Source organism: Oryctolagus cuniculus, chromosome 16 (genome assembly GCF_051225735.1).
Source record: "Oryctolagus cuniculus isolate XC-2025 breed Fujian yellow rabbit chromosome 16, ASM5122573v1, whole genome shotgun sequence".
NCBI classification, from domain to species: domain Eukaryota; kingdom Metazoa; phylum Chordata; class Mammalia; order Lagomorpha; family Leporidae; genus Oryctolagus; species Oryctolagus cuniculus.
In genome coordinates this window covers 24,078,046-24,100,139 of record NC_142882.1, presented here as the reverse complement: position 1 = coordinate 24,100,139, position 22,094 = coordinate 24,078,046, and the positions used below count along the sequence as shown (strand labels likewise).

General features: G+C 53.9%; 1 protein-coding gene across 4 annotated transcripts; it reads right to left on the bottom strand.

Annotated features, from left to right (window-relative positions):
* Positions 1-257: 257 nt before the first annotated feature.
* Positions 258-17,374, bottom strand: LOC100351707 (cytochrome P450 4F3). 4 transcript variants are annotated; one of them, XM_051837919.3, is made up of 13 exons: positions 17,231-17,374; positions 16,681-16,879; positions 13,278-13,422; positions 10,754-10,807; positions 10,532-10,659; positions 9,271-9,392; positions 7,859-8,129; positions 7,576-7,642; positions 6,798-6,927; positions 2,174-2,307; positions 1,999-2,063; positions 1,791-1,873; positions 258-883 (listed from the first exon to the last, which is right to left on the bottom strand). In XM_051837919.3, the coding sequence occupies exons 2-13, from the start codon at positions 16,876-16,878 to the stop codon at positions 706-708; spliced, it is 1,575 nt and encodes a 524-aa protein (XP_051693879.2). In that variant the 5' UTR covers position 16,879; positions 17,231-17,374; the 3' UTR covers positions 258-705. The 4 variants fall into 4 exon arrangements, with proteins under 4 accessions (XP_051693879.2, XP_051693878.2, XP_069914883.1 ...); XM_051837918.3 differs by having other exon boundaries at positions 17,212-17,338; XM_070058782.2 differs by lacking the exon at positions 13,278-13,422 and having other exon boundaries at positions 17,231-17,331.
* Positions 17,375-22,094: the final 4,720 nt, after the last annotated feature.

The following is a 22,094-nucleotide window of genomic DNA, read 5'->3' as shown; positions in this document are numbered from 1 at the left end:
TTCACAGGGTGAGATGTGTGGACTTGTGGACTTGGTGGTCAGGGAGGGACTGCCCAAGAGGTGACCTTGGAGCAGAAACGGGGGGGAGGCGAGGAGAGGAGAGGAGAGAGGGGCTGTGGATAGGAGCCGCCCCTCCTCACCACCCCATCAGAAGCCAAAATAAGCTCAGGGTGAGCCATCGGATGTCCCAGAAGCAGGACTCCATCCCCAGTCCCAGGTGAACGGTGGGCAGAAATCACAGGCCGTGAAACAGACACGGATTCTGCAGCGACCACACGCGGTCTGTTTATTTAGTAACCATAGCAACACTGAGACGCACCTTGCAGCGGGAAAGACTCAGGGTTAGGATGATTGGCAGGCAGCGCTACGGCGAGTCTGCTTCCGGGACTGGGAGCCGCCAGTATCCCCTATGCTCATTCTGAACGCTGGTCCCTCTCCTGCTCCAACACCTCCCCTGGCTCCCTAGCGCCTGCGGGGCAAAGTTTATACCAGGGCTCAGGAAGAGCCCACCATCAGCATGGGGAGTGAGGGGCCTGTACCCAGCCAGAGAGACCCGAGCCTCGCCCAGGTCCAACGCCTGGGTCCCTGCAGCGCCCCCTGCTGGCTCCTCGCAAGGCTCAGTCAGAGGAGGCAGCACAGTTTATTCCTGGGATTGTGCAAAGCTGGATGCGTGGGCTCAGGTGGGGCCCAGGCCGGCCACAGTGGTCACTGCGCGCCTGCACTCAGCGGCTCCACCCGCAGCCAGAGGCCGCCCTCGGCGCGCAGGATCAGCTCCGGCTTCCTGCGCGGCTCGGCGCGGTCGGGCAGGACGCGGAAGCGCAGCAGGGTGAGCGCCAGCGCCACCTTCATCTCGGCCATGGCGAACGACTGTCCGATGCAGTTCCTGTGGGCGAGGCTGGGCTGAGACTGCGCCCGGGTCCGCGGCCTGGGACCCTCCCCACCTGCCGGGTCTGGGGGACACAGGAGGGGGCTACCCGTGCCTGGGACTCCCTGCGGGCTTGTGCATCCCCTGACCCAGCCCCCAGCCCAGATCAGTGGACCGCGAGGGGATGCTGACTGTGCCCAGGACCCTCTCCCACACCCTGAGGGGTCCTTGAGGCAGAGAAGGGGGCTCACCTTGTCTGGGACCCCAACCTCAAGGGAGTTCCCATATCACCCTTGGCTGGCTTAGCCCCCAGCTCAGACCTGTAGCCAGAGGTAGGGGCTCTGACTGCGCCCAGCACCACCAACCCCCATGGCCTGGGACCCCAGCCCCTCCTTGAGGGTGAATAAGCTTGCTGGGACCCCCGTGTGGGCCTGCATGTCCCCCGAGCCTGGTCCACAGTCCCGTCCTTTTGCTCAGACGCCTCCCATGGCTCCCTACCGCCTACTGGGAAGAGCCCACCACCAGCGTGGTGGGGAGCCTGTGCCCAGCGGGAGAGGCGCTCAGCGTTCGAGCTCAGAAACCCCAGTCCCGCCTTGTCCGCCACGCCCACTCACCCACCAGCCCCGCCCCCTCCTGCCACGCCCACTCCCCCAGTTCCGCCTCCATTCACCACGCCCACTTCGGGGTCCCCCCCCCGGCGACTCCCCAGCGCCCTCTGCTGGCTTTTACCGAGACTTAGGCAGAGGGGAGGGCACAGCAGGGCAAATGGGGAGGGGGCTGTGGGCCCACCCTTTCCCCAGGATCTTATTAAACCTCTGAGCCCCTGAAACAGGCGGCCCCAGGCCAGGCGTCATGGAGGTCTCTGACGAGGCCGCCTCCTGTACCACCGTCACTCCAGCCCCACCTGTGACGGCCCCTCTCTCACCTGGGCCCGGCCGAGAAGGGGATGAAAGCCAGCGGAGACCTCTCCTCGTCGTTTTCTGGGTCGAAGCGGGAGGGGTCATAGACCTGGGAGTGAGGGCGGGGCAGGGCTGCTGGGTGCGGTCTCCCAGGACACCCAGTCTTGACTTCCTGCATTGAGACCCCTACCCCCACCCCGGGCCCCGGGAATGCAGGTGGGGCAGGGGCAGCACCTCAGGGTCCCGCCACACCGAGGGGTTGTGATGAATCCCGAAGATGCTGATGACACACACGTTGCCTGTTGGGGGGGACGGGGTGTGAGAGGGGCAGTCAGGGCAAAGTCTGCGCTGCCGGCAGGACTCCCTTCCTGCCCTGCCCAGGAGGCGCCCCCTACTGGTGTGCAGGCACCTCTGGGGATGACCCGGCCGTCGGGGAGCGTCACGTCCTGGGTGCAGCTCCGGGAGATGACCGTGACCGGGGGGTGCAGCCGCAGGCTCTCCTTGATGCACATGGTGAGGAAGGGCAGCTGGGCCAGGTCGTCCCTGAGGGACCCCATTTTCAACAATTACCCAGGGAGCAGAAAACCAGAGACTTCCCCAGCCCACGGCTGCCCCCCTGAGACCCTCTCCCCCACCTACCCCTGCCCGAGATTCAGTCTTTTTTTTTTTTTTAATTTTTTTTTTTTGACAGGCAGAGTTAGTGAGAGAGAGAGAGAGACAGAGATAAAGGTCTTCCTTTTTCCGTTGGTTCACCCCGCAAGTGGCCGCTACGGCCGGTGCGCTGCACTGATCCGAAGCCAGGAGCCAGGTGCTTCTCCTGGTCTGCCATGCGGGTGCAGGGCCCAAGGACCTGGGCCATCTTCCACTGCACTCCCGGGCCATAGCAGAGAGCTGGACTGGAAGAGGAGCAACCAGGACAGAATCCAACGCCCCGACCGGGACTAGAACTCAAGTTGCCGGTGCCGCAGGCAGAGGATTAGCCTATTGAGCCGTGGCACCAGCCCGAGATTCAGTCTTGCAACATCCTCAACCACAGGTGCACCAGATGTGGAAGCATGAGAAAAAATCTAAGACACAAAAGCACTAGAAGAAAAGCTTAGCCCGGGATTATTTATTTATTTATTTATTTTAGAGATTTATTCATTTATTTGAAAGTCAGAGTTACTCAGAGAGAGGAGAGGCAGAGAGAGAGAGAGACGGGTCTTCCATCCAATGGTTCACTCCCCAATTGGCCGCAATGGCCAGAGCTATGCGACCATCTTCTACTGTTTTCCCAGGCCATAGCTGAGAGCTGGATGGGAAGTAGAGAAGCCAGGTCTCGAACTGGCACCCATATGGCTTCAGGCCAGGGCATGTAACCCACTGCACCACAGCACCAGCCCCCACCCCACCCCACCCCAAGATTTTTTAGGAACACTTCTGAGCAAAACACAAGGATGCCCAGGGGAAAATTTTCCGTGAAGGGCTCATGAGGTGACCTGAATGAATTAGTCACACTCTAGGGTGAGATGACCTAATATTAGAAATGCATCTGTTATTTCTAAGTTAGTCTACATATCCAATGCAATTCGATAAAGGTCTACTTGGATATTTTTTAGTGTGTTGTCATTAATAATGCAATTACAGGACTCTTCAGTTGCTAGATCAGCTTAAAAATTAAAGTGGCAGGGCCAGCTGTGTTTTAAGCCACGACCTGTGACACTATCACAGCCTATATCGGAGCACTGGTTGGAGCCCCAGCTGCTCCACTTCCAATTCAGCTCCCTGCTAATGCACCAGGGAAAGCAGTGAGAGATGGCCCCCTGACACAGACGGGATACCCAGATAGAGTCTCAGGCTCCTGGCTTCTGCCCAGTCCAACATCAACTGGCCGCTGTGGCCATTTGAGGTGTGAACCAAAAGATGAAAGATCTCCTCTTCACTCTGCCTTTCAAATAAGCAAATCTTTTTCAACTTTTTAAAATTGAAATGGAAGGAAAGGGAACCTAATTTACTAGATATTTTAAACTGTTACAAAGTTTAATTACAATTTCCTGCCCACTCAAACCTGGGAAGCAGTGGTGATGGCTCAAGTGTTTGGGTCCCTGCCACCACTCACATGAGAGAAACAAATTGAGTTCCCGGCTTTCTGCTTCAGCCTGGTCCAGACTAGGCTGTTTGGGTATTTGGGGAATAAACCAGCGGGTATAAGAACTCTCTCTCTCAGCCAGCGCCGTGGCTCAATAGGCTAATCCTCCACCTGTGGCGCAACTGTCCTGGTTGCTCCTCTTCCAGTCCAGCTCTCTGCTGTGGCCCAGGAGTGCAGTGGAGGATGGCCCAAGTGCTTGGGCCCTGCACCCACATGGGAGACCAGGAGAAGCACCATGGCTCCTGGCTCCGGATCAGCTGCAGCGCGCCGGCCGCAGCAGTCACTGAGGGGTGAACAAACGGAAAAAACCTTGGATCTTTCTGTCTCTCTCTCACACTGTCCACTCTGCCTGTTAAAAAAAAAAAATGAAGAACTCTCTCTCTCTCTCTCCCCCCCCTCCCCCTCCCCTCTCCCTCTCCCTCTCCCTCTCCCTCTCCCTTTTAAATAATTAAAAATGATTTTTAAAAATTTCTTAAAGTGGGGCTAGCACTGTGGCATAGCAGGTAAAGCCACCGCCTGCAGTACCCACATCCCATATGGGCACCAGTTCAAGTCCTGGCTGCTCTACTTCCAAGCCAGCTCTCTGCTATTGACTGGGAAAGCAGTGGAAGATGGCCCAAGTCCTTGGGCCCCTACACCTGCATGGGAGAATCTCCTGGCTTCTTCCTGGCTTGAATCAGCCCAGCTTCAGCCATTGCAGCCACTTGGGGAGTGAACCAGCAGATGGAAGACTCTCTCTCTGTCTCTCCCTCTCTCTGTATGTAACCCTGCCTCTCAAATGACTAAATAAATCTTTTTTTAAAGTAGAAATTCTTAAAATGTCAAAAGTATAAACTGTAAGACCAAAAAGATGATAAATAGGCAGGACAATTAAGGATTTCTGGGTCATATGGGATACCATAGGTCAAGTTAGCATTCAGATGAGAGACTTAAATACGTCTTCAATAAATACATAGATCTGAAACACTGTCTTGAATAGACAAGGAATTCCTGCACATCCATAAGAGAAAAGGCAAGTGATAAAAGTAGAGGCAAAGGGTATGATGCAGGGTTTCACAGAAGCTCAAACCAGCTCTCTGCTAATGCACCTGGGAAATCAGTGGAAGATGGCTCAAGTGCTTGGGTTCCTACACCCATGTGGGAGACCAGGATGAAGCTCCTGGCTCCTGACTTTGATCTGGCCCAGCATTGGACATTGTAGCCATTTGGGAGGTAAACAAGCAAATAGAAGATCTCTCAATCTCTCTCCCTCTCCCTCTCCCTCTCCCTCTCTCTTCCCCTCCTCCTCCTCCTCCTCTCCTTCTCCCTCTCTGTAACTATGCCTTTAAAATAAATAAATATTTAAAAGAATGCAAGCAAAACATTTTAAAAGCAAAATATTGAAAAAGGATCAACTTTGTCAAGAATGACAGTGTTTTCAGAGGTAGGCATTTGGCCCAGCACTGAAGCTGCCAATTCAGATGCCTGTGTCTCACATCAGAATCCCTGGGCTGGATACCTGGGTCCACTCCTGATTCCAGCATCCTGCTAAGCCAGACTCTGGGAGGCAGCTGTGATGATGGCTCAAGTGCTTGAGTTCCTGCCACCCATGTGGGAGACCTGGATGGAGTTTCTGGTTCCTGGCTTCAGCCCAACCTAGTCCTGGACACTGTGGGCATTTGAGGAGTGGATCAGCAGATGGAAGCTCACTCTGTATCTCTATATCTCTATCTCTATCTCTCTCTACCAATCTCTCCCTCCATCTATCTCTATTTCTATCTCTCCTTATCTCCTTATCCCTATCTCTAACTATATCCATCTCTCTCTATCCCTATCTCTATCTCTATATCTCTTTGTCTCTTTCTCTATCTCTATTTTTCCCAATCTCTATCTCTCCATCTATCTCTATCTACTTCTATCTGTCCTTATCTCTCTGTGTGTCTCTCTCTACTTCTATCTCTACATCTATTTCTATATCTCTATATCTCTGTCTCTAATCCTCTATATATCTATTTCTATCTCTATCTTTATATATCTATCTCTATATACCTCTATCTTTCGATCTCTGTCTATCTTGATCTCAACCTATCTCTATATCTGTATCCCTCTATGTCTTTCTCTATCTCTACCTCTGTTTCTCCCTCTTTCTCACCTTCTGGCTTTCTGCCTCTCAAATAAACCATGTTTCCAATAAAATGAAAGGAAGCCTTCCTGTGTTTATGAATGACAATATAAACAAGCAGAATAGAATAAAGTCCAGAGATGAAATCAAATATATATGTAAAGTTGGATTATTGTGAAGCTGCAAATATTTAGGATCATAAGACAACTACAGGCCGGCGCTGCGGCTCAATAGGCTAATCCTCCACCTCGCGGCACTGGCACACCGGGTTCTAGTCCCAGTCGGGGTGCCAGATTCTGTCCCGGTTGCCCCTCTTCCAGGCCAGCTCTCTGCAATGGCCAGGGAGTGCAGTGGAGGATGGCCCAAGTGCTTGGGCCCTGCACTCCATGGGAGACCAGGAGAAGCACCTGGCTCCCGCCTTCGGATCAGCGCGGTGCACCAGCCGCAGCGCGCCAGCTGCGGTGGCCATTGGAGAGTGAAACAATGGCAAAAGGAAGACCTTTCTCTCTTGTGCAAAGGACATTTTCCCACTCACAGAAGAGAAATGTGGTTCAGAAAAGGAAGTTGTGTTACTGATGTCACCTAGCAAATCAGTAGGGAAATCAGTATGAATTCCAAGTCCTTCTGTTCCCCAAACCCTGCAACTTTACCACTGCTGTCCAGGTTCAGTAGCATACCCTGACCTTGGGCCCTACTCCTATTCCCATGGGGCAAGAATGGCAGAATCTGCCGAGAGAACTTCCACCTGCCCCACCTGGCAAGCAAAGTCAGTGAGAGGAACAGGCCAGGAGGACCTGCACTCACCATTCAATGTCCTGAGGCTCCCGGTCCCTCAGGAGCTCTTGTACTTCCTTACGGCAGCGCTCCTGATACTCCGGGTGCCTCGCAAGGTTGTACAGGACCCAGGAGAGCCCACTGGCTGTGGTGTCATGGCCTGAGAGGCAGCCGAGCATGCTTGAGGATCCCAGAGTGGATGGAGGGTGGGGGACACACAGATCCAGCGCCCAAGGCATGGAGGACCCCAGGGTGGGTGGAGGGTGGGGGACAGATGGATCCAGAGCCCAAGGCATGGAGGACCCCAGGGTGGGTGGAGGGTGGGGGACAGATGGATCCAGCTCCCAAGGCATGGAGGACCCTAGAGTGGGTGGGAAGAGGGGACACACGGATCCAGCGCCCAAGGCATGGAGAACCTCAGGGTGAATGGGAGGAGGGAATACATTGATCCAGTGCCCAAGGCATGGAGGACCCCAGGGTGGATGGGAGGGTGGAGTCAGACTGACCCAACGCCCAAGGCATGGAGAACCCCAGGGTGGGTGGAGAGTAGGGGACAGACTGACCCAGTGCCCAAGGCAGGGAGGATCCCAGGGTGAATGGAGGGTGGGGTCAGACCGACCCAATGACCAAGGCACGGAGAACCCGAGGGTGGATGGAGGCTGGGGGTCAGAATCATCCAGCAGCCAAGGCAGGGAGGACCCCAGGGTGGATGGGAGGAGGGGACAGGTAGATCCAAGCTCCACCCACCATGTGCCTGGGATGGAAAGACCCCTGCCTCCACTGCAGCCCCACACACCGGGACCCTCACCCCCAAACATGAAGGTATCTGCCTCTGCCCGTATATCCTCGTCTGACAACTTCTTTCCATCTTCACCCTGGCGACAAAGCAAAGACCGCGAATCACACCAGCTCTGTTGGCACCTGAGTCATCTCCTTTTGTGATTGCCAGGTATCCTTTCACAGAGTCACCTCCAAAACCCACCACTCCCTTCCTCATCCACCTTCCTCTGGGTCAAGCTCAAGTTCTCTGATCCCACCTCTGACACCGGAGCCTGTGCTACCTCTCCAACCCGGACCCCAGAGAAGCCCACCTTGCTTAGAAGGAGAACATCGATGAAGTCCAAAGTCTTGGACTTGGCCTTGGCCTTGAGGAACTCATCCATACCCTGGCTAGCCAGAGCCTGGCGCCGCTCCTGGATGACGGCGTCCGTGAAGCTGTGCACCAGGTCACAGGCCTTGCGAAAGCGCCACCCGTCGGGGGTCAGGTAGTACAAGAAGTCCATGAACAGGAAAATCTGCTGATTCCGCTTCACTATGAGAGCGCTGAGCTCCAGGATGGCGGCAATATAGTCACTGGGGTTCCTGGAGGGCCAGACCAGAGAGAAAAGTGGCTCCTTGATGTGCTTGAAGCCCTGGAAACACCTCCCGACAAGAATCCCAGCACTGCTCCTTCCAGACATGGCATCATCTCAATGCACTTCTCCCTGCCTCCCTCTCTGTAAGCTCAGGCCTCCGGCCCCAGGTCTCCAGAGCAGAGCCTTGGGGTCACTTCATCTCCTCTCTCTCTCTCTCTTTCCTTTCCCTCACCAGCTGGTCCTGCCTACCCTGCCTTGGTTTCTCCCAAATCCGATTGGTTTTCTCCACCAAGCTCACAGCTCCTCTTACCCTTGCATCCCACATCTCCAAGACACTCTGCTCTCTAGGGAGAGATAAATGTCCAAGTTCAGCACTGCTCAAATCCCTTCCACAGCTTCCCAGAACTCTCAAGACCAAGTTAACTCCACTTCTGGCTAACTTTTCCATGTCCTTGATATCTAGACACTGGGGCCGGTGCTGTGGTGTAGTGGGTAAAGCCACCACCTGCAGTGCCAGCATCCCATATGGGTGCCCGTTCAAGTCTCCGCTGCTCCACTTCCAATTCAACTCCCTGCTAATGTGCCTGGGAAAGCAGCAGAAGATGGCCCAAGTGCTTAGGCCCCTGTACCCGTGTAGAAGACCAAGAAGAAGCTCCTGGCTCCTGGCTCCTGGCTTTGGCCTGGCCCAGCCCTGACTGTTGCAGTCATTTGGGAAGTGAACCATCAAATCGAGAATCAATCTCTCCCCCTCCCCCCGCCCCCTCCCCCTCCCCCTCTCCCTCTCCCTCTCCCTCTCCCTCTCCATCATCAAATTGAGAATCAATCTCTCTCTCCCCCTCCCCGTCCCCCTCCCCGTCCCCCTCCCCGTCCCCCTCTCCCTCTCCCTCTCCCTCCCCATAACTCTGACACTGCCAACCCCTGCCCATCTCACACACACACACTGCTCATCCTAGCATTCCAATCTTCACTCAAACATTTCTGCCTACCTGGAAGGACCACCCTTTCTCTCTCCCCTTCCCTGTCCTTCAACACCCACATCTGACCCACCTCCTCCAGGAAGTCTCTCCTGGTTGCTGGACTGTCCTCTCTCCCCTACCTGCTCCCTTGGGCCCACCATACAGGTTCCCTGGCCATGGGCAATGACTCACTCCTGACAATTGCTGTCGAAGCTGAAGATGCATTTCTGTAGGCTGTCCAAGGTCATGAGGCTGATGTGCTCAAACATGTCCAGACGGGCACTGCCCTCCGAGGCCAGGCGCTGCCACTTGTCCTGGCCAGAGAAGAAGAGAGAGGCGGGGCTGGGCTCTGGTTTTCCTGAGCCCTACTCCAATACCAAACACCAAGATGGACACTCCCACCCAGAGCCAGCCTTTGTTCCTCTGCCCCAAAACACCCAAAGGAATGACCAGGTTCGAATGGGAGTGGAAGCTGTTAACTATTCATGAATACACACAAGACTTGGAGTCAGCAGACCTGGGTCCCAGTCCCAGCTCTGCCTCCTACGCCCTGTGAGCCCTTAGTGGACTCACTGCCCTCCCGGGGGTCCCACCTGTCAAGGTGACCTGCCTTGGTGTCAGATAACCCAGGTGAAAATACCTGCTCTGCCACTCCTACCTTGGATGAACTTGGGTAAACTCCCTTAACGTCCGTGACCCTCAATGTCGTCCTAACCTGCGCCTCACAGCATTTTGAAAATGCCATTGCACAGTGTATGTTACCGAATGAGCACACCGCTTCTGCTAAACACCAAGTGCCCGGTGTCAGCCGTCGGCATCATCTTCAGCATTAACCTCCCTCCCTCTGTCCTCACCCTTTGCAACAATGCCGGGCAGCTCCTGCCGTGAGAAGGTGGAACCTGCTTCCCCATCTCTTGAATCTGAGCTGTTCTTGGCCCTTACTTCAGCCAAGGGTGTGTGACCCAGCCACTTGCTGTGCCAGTTCCAAAAACTAAACCTTTGAAGGCCCTGAGCACTGCCTCTCTTGGAATTCAACCTCTGCCATTGCTCCCAAGCCCTCCTGGAGGCTGAGAGATAAACAAATGCGTCCACTTGGCCCTCCAAGACCAGTGAGTGCTAAAAGAGTATGTTGTGCAGAAATAGTTTCCATGCAATGTTAACAGCTACTATGCACTGTTCAACACGACCATCTTGAGTTTGCAAGGCTTTCCCTGAGAGAGACGTATGCCTTCTATGCACCAACTGTGTGCAGGAATCTGACTCCATGGCATCACCTTGACCATCGCCCCCTTAAAGTAGGGGAGCATCTTTCCCATTTCTCAGATGGGTACACCAAGGCTCAGAAAGCCACAACCATGGCCCCAACCCGCCGTCAGAGCCATGGCTCCAGAGCAGGTGTGTGTGAAGCCACTCCCCCTTCCCACCCCCTGGTCCACAGGCCCAGGGGACTCACATGCATGATGCATGCACTCTTGCTGAAAATCTTCACGTAGGGCTTCAGGATGTTGAAGTGGAAGGCGGGCGTCAGCATGCGACGATGGCGGCTCCACTTGTCACCGGCACTCAGCAAAAGCCCATCCCCTAGGAGGGCAGCCATGGGCAGTGGGCAAGAACATCACCTCCCCATGACTCCCAAGGGTGGCCCCCAAAACCCTCTCCACCTGCAGTGACTCACCCAGCCACGGTTTCAGGAAGCCGTAGAAGTCCATAGTCTTAGACACAGCTGCAGCTGACATGAGCAACGACAATCAGGGGCCATGAATGGGGGAGGGGAGGGACTCTGGGTGAGGGAGGGGACTCCCAGCCAGAGGTCTGCACTTCCTCCCTCCAAACCCCACATAGCAGGAAGGGGACCAAAGGGCAGAGTAAGAAGGAAGGGGAGGGAAGGTGAGCAGAGACCAGACCAGGGTGTAGCAGCACAGGAAAGCAGAGGCACATGCTGACATGGCCCAATATGCCCCTAGCACACGTGGACACTCCTCCCACACAGTCCAACATGCATTGCAACTCTAAGAAGAGCATGGCACTCAGAGAACGCCTTTACCCAGACTAAGGACACCTGGCTAGCTCAGCACTCTCTGATACATCCTGACATGCACCTGGGGCATGTGACCTGGCCTCAACATGCACTAACATGTCCTGACATGGTCACCACATACATGACTTGCTCAGACATGACACACATGCTCTGACATGGCCCCAGGACCAGATGCCATGACCTCAGCATCCTGCACACACATGAGAATTTAAATGTGGAGCTTGGGGAGCTTGGAGGGCTTGGGGACTAGTGTTATAGCACAGTAGGTTGAATGCCACCTGTGATACCGGCATCCCATATGGACACCAGTTCGAGTCCCGGCTGCTCTGCTTCCCATCCAACTGCCTGCTGCATGGGAAAGCAGTGGAATGTGGCCCAGTCCTTGGGCCCCTGCACCCACATGGGAGACCTGGATGAAGCTCCTGGCTCCTCCTTTCGGCCTGGAGAATGAGCCAGCAGGTGGAAGATCTCTCTCTCTCTCTCTCTCACACTTTGCCTTTCAAATAAATAAAATCTTTAGGGGAAAAAAAGCCCACAGTTCTTACTTTTCTTTCTTTTCTTTAAAAGAAAAGTGTTGCTTGGGAGTTGGCATTTGCTCAAGAGTTCAGATACCTGGGTCCCACCTCACAGTACCTGGGTTCAATCCCCAGCTCTGGCTCCTGACTCCAGCTTCCTGCTAATGCAGTGGTGATGGCTCCAGTGACCAGGCCCCTGCCACCCATATGGGCAACCTGGATTGGGTTCTTGCTTCCAGGATTCAGCTGTGGTCCAGCCCCGGCTATTATGCACATGCAAGGAGCATATCTCTGTGTATGTCTTCCCCTCAAACAAATTTTATTTACTTAGTTGTTCGATAGGCAGGACAACACAGAATTGCATGGGTCTTCAAGTCACTGGTTCACTCCCCAAATAGCCACAACTTCCAGGACTGGGCCAGACCAAAGCCAGGAGCCAAAAACTCCATCCTGGTCTCCCACATGGGGAGCAGGGGCCCAAGCACACGGCCCATCATCTGCTGCTTTCCCAGGTGCATTGGCAGGAAGCTGGATCAGAAGTGGAGCAGCCAGGACTCAAACCAGCACTCTGCTATGGCATGCCATCATTACAAGCAGAGGTTTAACCCACTGCACCCAAATGCCAGCCCCAAAAATCATTTTTTCAAACTTTACTGGCTCCATGAATGTCCAAGGGGTTAACCTAAATTCCCCAGTATCCTCCTCCTCCTCTCCACACTGAGCCTGAAGTGTGTGGGGTCAGGGGCTCCTCTGTCCTTAACAAGAATGGAGGATGCTACCTCCATGCTGCTCACGCACCATGAGGAGATGCTGTTGCTCCATCCAGCCACCAGGGAAGCACCCAGGACCGACTAGACACTGCTGGCCTCTCTGATCTTCCCCCTCCATACTCTGGACAGCCCCTCCCTCCTATCAAAAGCAGCTGGGGCAGCCAAGAGTGTCCAGAATGCAGAAGGAGCTTCGAGACGCTGTGTGACCTTGACAAGTCATGGTGCCTGCCTGCACCTCAGCATCCTTGCTCAGGAGCTGCCCACGTGGCAGGGAGGCTGCGATGGGTGGATACTGTGCTGCTTCTCTTGGAATCCACATCCACCCCTCAGCCACCCTCAGTGCGAACAGCTGAGAGAGTGGTCTTGCCCCCCACCCTGGCTCCAGAGCTGAGCCCATGACCTGAATCTTCAGCAATCACAGGGATTAAGATGAGGAACTGATCCTGGGGCCCTGTGTAGGTAAGTTTAAGGAACTCCAAGGACTCTTCCTGGAGATCCAGGGAATTTTTCTTGGGGGTTGGGCTTCTGGGCTCTGTCTTAAGCAGCAGGAGACAGAATCCCTCACAGAGGGAAACAAACTAAGAGAGGTAGACTTGCAGTGGCATGATTGATTTGAACAGCTGCATCCAACCATGCCTGAAGACCGCCCTCCCTGGACCACAAAGGGTCCAGTCTCCATCACTCACGCTGCAAGAGAGATCAGCAGCCAGAGAGCCAGGCCTGCTCAGAGTCACCCAGCAGGGACATGGTGTTGGCTGTTGCTACCCATTTGCCTGCTCAGCCTGGCCTGCCCCGGGATGGGAATGGCTGGGAACAGAGGAAGGGAAGAAACTGCAGGGTTGGGGTGGGGGGTTGTGCACCTGCAAGAAGAGATACCTGGGGCCTGGAGCAGAGGGGCGACAAAGTTAGGGTGCACGAGCCGCAGGATGGGGTAGAGGGGCCCGAACCACCACAGGTGCACATCCCGGAAGTGGTAGGCTAGCTCCTCCACCAGCCGCATGCCTTCTTCGTTGCTCTGTGCCTGCGGAGGGGCAAGGCTGAGGCCAGGCCTGGCTGAGGGTCTTGGATGCTCCCACAGCACCCTTCTCCCCACCTCTTCCCTCCCCCTCAGCCCTTCTGTCAGGATGACTGGGCTGTAGCTTCTGCTCAGTCAGCTTCTCTCTGTTGTGTCTCTGTCTTTATTTGTGAGTCTCCCTTTTCCTTCACTCTGTCTCTCTGTTTCTTTCTCTAGATAGGTATACAGTTACAGACAGATGATAGATAGATAGATAGATAGATAATTAGGTAACTGGCTAACTGTATCGATAAGTAGATAAACAGATGGCTGGATGGAAAGATGATTGATAGATAGCTAATTAGATTGATAAATAGATAGATAATTAGATGATAGATTTGGATGGATAGAAGAAAAGTTGATAGATAGATAATTAGATAGGTATGTAGATACATAATTAGATGACTAAATAACTATATATACATAGATTTGGATGGATATATTGATTGAAAGATGATTGAGAGATACAGATAGATAATTAGGGAGATAGATATATAGATAATTGAAATGAAATAACTATATATAGGTAGATTTGGATAGATGGATGGATGGATGGATAGATGGATGGATGGATGGATAGAAAATGATAGATAATTAGATAGGTACATAAATGAATGGATGGCTCAATTGATCAAAAGATGATAGATAGATAAATAATAAATACATTTATAGATCATAGCTCATGAGTAGGTAGGTAGATGATTAGATAGCTATGTAGACAGATGATGAATGGATGGATGGATGGAAAATAATAGATAATTAGAGAGGTATATAAATGAATGGATGGCTCAGTTGATCAAAAGATGATAGGTATATAACAGATACATTTATAGATCATAGACAGCTCATGAGTAGGTAGGTAGATGATTAGATAGCTATGTAGATGGATGGATGGATGATTAGATAGTTATGTAGGTATATGGTTACATAGGGATTGATTGACAGAAACAGATACCTATAGATGAAAGAGATGAGAGACTGGTGTTAAGATGGATATACAGACAAGGCGACACAGGAGCAATAGCACAGATAGAAACGGATACAAGTGTGTGTGTGTGTGTGTGTGTGTGTGTGTATCTGTCTGTGTTTTACACCCTATTTATCTGTCTCCATCTTTCCCTCCTATCTCTATGTATACACCTCTTCCTTTGTTGGGATCTTTCTGTCTCTCTCCGTCTTTGACTCTCCATCTCCTCTTTGTCTCTGCCCTCGCCAACATCAGATGCTCCACCTCCACTAAAGGGGAATTCACAGCTAATCTCACCCACACCACTTCCTTCCTTACCCCTACCCAATTTAGCACAGCCCCTAGCTCTGTCCCAGAATCTGCCCCCCAGCTTTGCAGCAAACAAGCTTGGGGACAGGGTGGAGGGGGCACATCCCCAGGCTTGGCCTCCAGCTCAAAGGAAAAGTAAACTTGGAATTCACTTCTGGAGGAAGCTGATGGCCAACATGGGAGCTGGAGTCCTTGGTAAGGAAGTGAGGAGAGAGAGAGAGAGAGAGAGAGAGAGAGAGATGAGGGGTGAGGACCCCAGGGATCCCACATGGAAAGTCAGGGAGACTGGAGGAGATCAGGAGAGAGTGGTGCTCTCTTCCCAGAAGAATTGAGTAGCCACTGGGACGTGGTCAAGATAGCGCTGGGAGTTGTCCTGGGGATTTAGTGGAGACTGGCGGTCATGGCCATCTCAAGTACATTTGGTGGGGGTAGGGACTTCGGGATGAGTGAGCAGGGGAACAGAGTGAAAATGAGCCTTTGTCCAGGAGGAACTGCCCAAGAAGGCAGGTGGGAGGTGTTGGCATGTTGGAGTCAGGTGGGTAGAGTTTCCATGTCAGCTCACCCCATCCACCCCATGTCCTGTTTTGTGACCTTCCTCAGCAACACTGTGCATGTGACATCAGAGAACATGGCTGGTTGTGTTCATCCGAGACCCCAAAGGGAAGGCCAACTGGCATTGAGTCAAGGGCAAGAAGCTAAACCACACCTAGCCAAGGAAGGGGCCCTGGAGGGAAGCTGGTGGGCTAGGCTATGGAGGGGGGCTGAGACCCCTGAGTTCCCGTGAGAGCGGACAAGGTGAACAAGAACCCTGCAAGGAGTGGTTGTGTTGAGAGAAGGCAGCACCGGAAACCAGTGGCATCAGAAGTGGCACCCTTCTAGGTGGTGTCGAAGTCCCAGGTGATGTTGAAGTCCCAGGTATGATTCTGGCCACAGAGAGCCCAGGTAACATGGGAAGTGGTGAGCAAGGAGCTCCCCACCCCACCCCATGCAACTCTAGGATGTTTGTCCACTAGGGTACAGGCCAGAGGGATCCCTTCAGAATGGCAAAGTGGTCAACTCTTAACCAGCCTGGGAAATGGCACCACTGATACATCTTGGAGGCAAAAAGTCAGACATCAAAAAGCACAAAAAGAGGAAAAGAGGGTGGGGGTGGAGGAGACTGCCCACCCCTCTCTCCCCACCCAGCTGTGCCCTTGCAGGTGGGGCATGGGTGGCACAGCTCATTTTTGTGGGGAAGTGACAGCTTAGAGATGTAGACACACATCTGCAGCCAACAGATATGGGCCCAGGTGTGGAGTGGGATCCTGCAAAAAGCTCATGACGAGATCAAGTGTCAGGCTGTGGGCTGGCAGGGGGTTCCCCATTGTGTGCATTTTTTTAAAGATTTATTTTATTTATATGACAGAGAGATGGGGCATGGGAGGGGGGCGGAAAACAGAGAAACAGAAAGATCTTCCATTACTGGTTCACTTCCCCCAAAACAGCTGCAATGGCAGACATTGACTAAGGCCAGCCAGGAGCTCCATCTGGGTCTCCTATGTGCATGGCAGGGCCCAAGGACTTGAGCAATCATCTGCTGCCTTCCTATGTGCATTAGCAGGAGGCTGGATCAGAAGCGGAGCAGCCAGGGACAGGACCCAGCACCCCTGCTGCTGTCTCAGGAGGCAGCTTAACCTGCTGTGCCACAATGCCGGCACACACACCACCCCCCGACACCCCTGCCTGCTGCTGTGGGCATTCACGGGACAGGAATGAGACCAAAACAGGTTGTGGGAGGGAGCAGATGGGGAAGAGAAAAGAAGAGGAAGACCACAGGGCATGGGGTAGACAGAGAGGAGAGGGACAGATCCATTGCTTCCCTGTTACTCTGCTGTCCTAAACCCCAGCTCCCTGAGCTTCATTCCCAGCCCCTCAGGGGACTCCATCCACCCTAGGCAAGCCTCACTCACCAGGCCCAGGTGACCCAGGAACCAGTTCCGTTTCGGAGGCTGAGAGAAGCATCGGAGGCGACAGCAGTTATCATAGAAGGCGTAGGTCCAGCTCAGGATGCGGGCCAAAAGCCAGGAGGCACCGATTAGCAGCAGGAGCAGCCACGGGGAGGCTGCCCAGGGCCCCAGTCCCAGCCGAGACAGGCTCAGCTGCAGCATCCTACAGGGCGGGTGGGACAGGAGAGTTCCTTAGGAAGTACAGGGGCCCAGTGGAGAGGGGCAGGGAGGGAGGCGAGCAAAGAAGGCCGGGCAGAAAGCGCTCAAGAGGAAGAAGCAGGGAGAGAGGGAGAGAGGGAGGGAGAGAGAGAGAGGGAGGGAGAGAGAGAGAGAGATTAGAATACAGAAGGCAGGCCCAACTTGATCCCAGCAAGGTGACCAGGGCTCTGTTCTCCGGAAGCCCTGAGTCTGGGGGTGGGGGAACGGGCCAGCTCGCTCCCAACCAGAAGCAACGCCCCTCCCTCAGCCAGGCAGCCAGGTCCACTCCAGTCCCACCTCTCCCCCAGCCTGGCACCTTCTGGCAAGGAGCGGTTTGTCTCCAGTAAACTGTTCTTCCACCTCTCCCCCACAACGATATCTCTAGCTGGGCTCCAGGCCTCTGACCCTAGGAAGTCTGTGCACCACCGCGGGGCTGGGTGGGCGGGGCTGGGCTGCAGCCACCAATCCCGGAAGGTCTGGCTGTTTCCTCCCAGCCCTGGGCAGGTGGCCAAGCTGTGGGGGCGGAGCCAGCTCTGTGTGCGTGTGTGTGTGTGTGTGTGTGTGTGTGTGTCACCAGCTCCTCAGGGCAAAATCTGCTCAAAGCAGGGCAAAGGTGACATCTGGGTCCCCGAGTTGGCAACTACCCCTGCGGGACCAAGACCAGGGAGCAGCTAACAAAAGCATGAACTGGAGATGGTGCAGGTGTCCGGTGGGCATGGCCAAAGGGAACCTTGTCTTGGAAGCTCTGCAGAGCATGGGCTGGGAAGACACAGGGCACCGCGAGCCTCAGTCCAGATCCCCCCACTTCCACCCGACTCCAGCACGCACCCAGAGTTTGGCAGGAGTTCAAGTCCTGCCCCCAGGCAGCCCAAGGTTCAGTTTGAAGACATTGACTGTTGGGAGTTGGAACAAAGACTCCAGCCTCACTTGGGGCTGTCTGGCTGGAGCAAAAGCAGACATTCGGAGATCAGAGGATGAATGGAGGTGTGTGGAGAGGGGGGTCTCAACTAAGGGGGCTGTGCACAGGCAGGGGACCATGAGTGGGGGCTTCCTTCTGCCTGTGGGTGGCACCTGCCTTTCCTAGGTTCCGTCTCCCACTTTGGGTCTCGAAGAGGGGCCCATCTTGTTCAAACGCTGCCTTGAATTCCCCTACAGGGTGGTCTTATCCCCCTCTATGGTCTCCCCCAAGAAGCAGGTGAGTGTGAAGGCTGGGGCTTGTGCTGGGGGAGAGAGCTGGGGGAGACATTCTTCTTGCAGCAGGTAGAATGCTGGAGAGAGCGAGACTCTGCTTCTGTCCACGCCCATGTGACTCTCAGTCCTGCATGATGGTCTAACTTCTGGTTCTGGAAAATCCTGGAGCCCTCCACCCCGAAAAGCAAGAATCAGCCACACAGTGACTGATGAAAAAAAAAATCTTACCCAACATCACGCCAGGTCAACACCACCACCAACTTGAAACCTGCATGAGCAGATTGGGAGCAAAAAAGCAGAGATGGATGGATGAAAGAAGAGATGGAGGGATGAGTTTTTGGAGGAGTGGTGAAGATGCCACTTGGGCCAGCTGCGTGGCCACCTAGGAGGGCCTGGGTTGGAGTAGACCCGGCTTCCTCCTCGTGTGGACCCTGGGAGGCAGTGATTGAGGAATGAGTGATGGCTCAAGTACGTAGGTCCCCGCCACCTACACAGAGACCTGGACTGCGTGAATTCCTGGCTCCTGGCTTTAGCCTGGCCAAGCCCCAGTTGCTACAGGCATTTAAGGAGAGAACCAGAAAGATGGGAGATCACTTTCTCTCTCCCTTTCTGTTCATTAGCGATTATTGTTTGCAAAGTCTATCCTGACCACCCAAGCTACAAAGGGGAGACTCCGCAAATGGACCTCCAAGAAGTATAGAGTTACAAACCAAGAAGTGGTTTATTTCCTTGTCCTTCTTGCAGGCCAGAAGATGGCAACAATGCCTTGGCTACTGCTCCTATGTAGAGAGCCTGGCTACAGTATCCACTTCTCTCCTCAAACACCAATGTACTTGTTGCTGCGAAAATGTTTTTTCCATCCCCAAGGGTATTTCAAAAAGTGCATGCAAAATGTTCATTATGAAAAAAATACCTGTATGGCTTTTAATTGTTTGCATCAAAATAAACTTTCTCTTTTATTAAAGATTTATTTATTTATGTATTTGAAAGTCAGTTACACAGAGAGAGAAGAGACAGAGAGAGAGGTCTTCCATCCACTGGTTCACTCCCCAACTTGCAGCAACAGCCGCAGCTGCTTTGATCCAAAGCCAGGAGCCAGGAGCTTTTTTCGGGTCTCCCACACAGGTACAGGGGCCCAAGGACTTGGGCCATCTTCTACTGCTTTCCCAGGCCACAGCAGAGAGCTGGATCAGAAGAGGAGCAGCAGGGACTTGAACTGGCACCCATATGGGATGCTGGCACTGCAGGTGGTGGCTTAACCCACTGTGGAGGAACAGTGTTTTTTTTTTCTTCTTCCTGTTTGTTGAACTCTTAGTGTATGGTTAATCTGAGGAGTATAAAGTAAACTGAAAATAGATCATTGTAAAAATTAAGAGAGGGAATAAGAGAGGAAGGAGGAGGAAGGGTGGGAGTGTGGGAGAGAGGGTAGGGTAGAAAGAATCACTGTGTTCCTAAATCTGTATATGTAAAATACATGAAATTTGTGTACCTTAGATAAAAATTTTGTAAAGATTTATTTATTTATTTGAAAGTCAGAGTTACAGAGAGGCAGAGGTGGGGGATGGGAGGGGTCTTCCATCCGCTGGTTCACTCCTCAGATGGCCGCAATGGTAAGGGCTGCACAGATCCAAACTCAGGAGCCAGGAGGTTCTTCCAGATCTCCCATGCGGGTGCAGGGGCCAAAGGACTTGGGCCATCTCCTACTGCTTTCCCAGGACATGCCAAAGAGCTGGATTGGAATTGGAGCAGCCGGGACTTGAACCAGCACCCATATGAGATGCCAGCACTGTAGGTGGTGGCTTTACCCACTACACCACAGCTTCAGTTCCCAATAATTTTTTTAAAAAGAGGTAGGACTTAGTGGAAGGAGATTATAGTGATGGGACCTTTAAGAGGTGGGGCTTAGTGGGAGGGGCGTGGTCTTCAACAGGGATGCCTTCCCCTCTCCTGGAGTTAGCTCCTTGGATACTGGATTGTGTTTTTTGTTTTGTTTTGTTTTTGACAGGCAGAGTGGACAGTGAGAGAGACAGAGAGAAAGGTCTTAAGGTCTTCCTCTCCGGCTCCTATCCACAGCCTCTCTCTCCTCTCCTCTCCTCTCCTCTCCTCTCCTCTCCTCTCCTCACCTCCCCCCCCGTTTCTGCTCCAAGGTCACCTCTTGGGCAGTCCCTCTCTGACCACCAAGTCCACAACTCCACACATCTCACCCTGTGGATTTCTTTTCATGACCGCCACCATCAGGCTTGGTTGTTTTTTTTTTGTTTTTTTTTTTGTTTGTTTTTTTTTTTTTTTTTTTTGACAGGCAGAGTAGATAGTGAGAGAGAGACAGAGAGAAAGGTCTTCCTTTTGCTGTTGGTTCACCCTCCAATGGCCACTGTGGCCGGCGCACCACGCTGATCTGAAGGCAGGAGCCAGGTGCTTCTCCTGGTCTCCCATGGGGTGCAGGGCCCAAGCACTTGGGCCATCCTCCACAGCACTCCCGGGCCACAGCAGAGAGCTGGCCTGGAAGAGGGGCAACCGGGACAGAATCCGGCGCCCCGACCGGGACTAGAACCCGGTATGCCGGCGCCGCAAGGTGGAGGATTAGCCTATTGAGCAGCGGCGCTGGCCTTGATACTGGATTGTTATAAAACACCAAGACTCGGGGGCAAGGAGTCTGTCCTAGCGGCAACCACCCTACCTGGGCTGCCTGCCTCCCATAGCTGGGTCCCAGCTCTGCTCCTGTCCGCTGGGCACCCAAGGAGGCAGCGGTCAGAGCTCAGGTACAAGGGTCTCCACCGCCCTGGTGGGAGACCCTAGCTGAGCTCCTGGCTCTTGTTTTGAGCCTGGCCGCCCAGCCGCAGCTGTTCGGCGAGTATTTGGGAAAGTCAGCCAGCGTTAAGCGAGCTGCGTGGACGGTGAGCAGTGGTTCGGACACACACCCACATGCACACACGCATGTGTGCACACACCCCAGCATGTGCACACACAGCAGTGCACGCAGCAGCAGGTGTGTGGGAACCTGTCGTTTGCGGACTGTCCAGCAGAGGGCGCCTCCGCCACGCTCTGCAGAGGGAGATGCGGCCGCGGACAGGACCAGGCCTCCCCCCCCACCCCAGAGCATTGCTCAGATTGACAGCTGCAGGTACAGCAGGGTCCCTCCGACCCACCCCTCCGCACCCCTCTCGTTCGTTCACCGTTCGTTCGAGCATTCAAGCATGGTGATCCCGCGCTATCCACAAGCCAGGGGAGAATGGAGGTGCGGAGAGGGACATTCACCTGCCCAAGGCCACCACTTAGGAAAACTGAACCCGTATAATGTCTGTTTCTTTGGTTGTTGGTTTATTTTATTTTTTGCTGGTGAACTTGGGGGTTGCAGGAGGTGTTGAGGGGGATGGTGCGCTCTTGGAGACTCTCTGTGGGGTCGGGGGTGTGGGAGAAGCAGCAGCAGCAGCAAAAACCAGGCGTTCCTGGGGCGGCCACGCAGGACTCGGGCTTTGGGATTCCGGCCGACGATCCCGGAAGCAGCCACTTGGGGGCACCCAAGACTCGCGTCACAGGCACCTGCAGAGCTGACTGCCTGCTTGGCCCCAGCCTGTGCGGGGGCACCCGCTTCCACACAAACAAGACGCGGGGTGTGGGGGGTGCAGACCAGGCCCGGGAGCCAGAAAGATAGAGGTGAGAAAAGACAAGATGCCCGCTGAGGCCCGGAACGTGAAGAGCCTTGGGTAAGTGACTTCCTTTCAAAGCCTGGCTTTCCACCTGTTAGATCATTGAAAGTGATCTGGCCAACTTTTTATTTACTTAGCAGAGAGACAGGCAGAGGGGTTCACGCCTCAAAACCCCACACCAGCTGGAGCTGGATCAGGCTGAAGCTAAGAGCTAGAAAAAGTCCATCCAGGTCTCCCACAAGGGTGACAGGGACCCAAGGACTTGAGCAGGCAGCTGGGGTGGGTGGGAAGCAGAGCCAGGACTCAAGACCCATGCACTTGGACACTGGATGCAGGCGTCCA

Excerpts from the sequence above, each read along its gene's own strand:
- LOC100351707 (XM_051837919.3), bottom strand. The coding sequence starts at position 16,878 with ATGCTGCAGCTGAGCCTGTCTCGGCTGGGACTGGGGCCCTGGGCAGCC. Across the intron at positions 10,808-13,277 it reads CCCTCTGCTCCAGGCCCCAG|CTGCAGCTGTGTCTAAGACT; the intron begins GTATCTCTTCTT and ends TGCTCATGTCAG. Across the intron at positions 6,928-7,575 it reads AGATACCTTCATGTTTGGGG|GCCATGACACCACAGCCAGT; the intron begins GTGAGGGTCCCG and ends GCTGCCTCTCAG.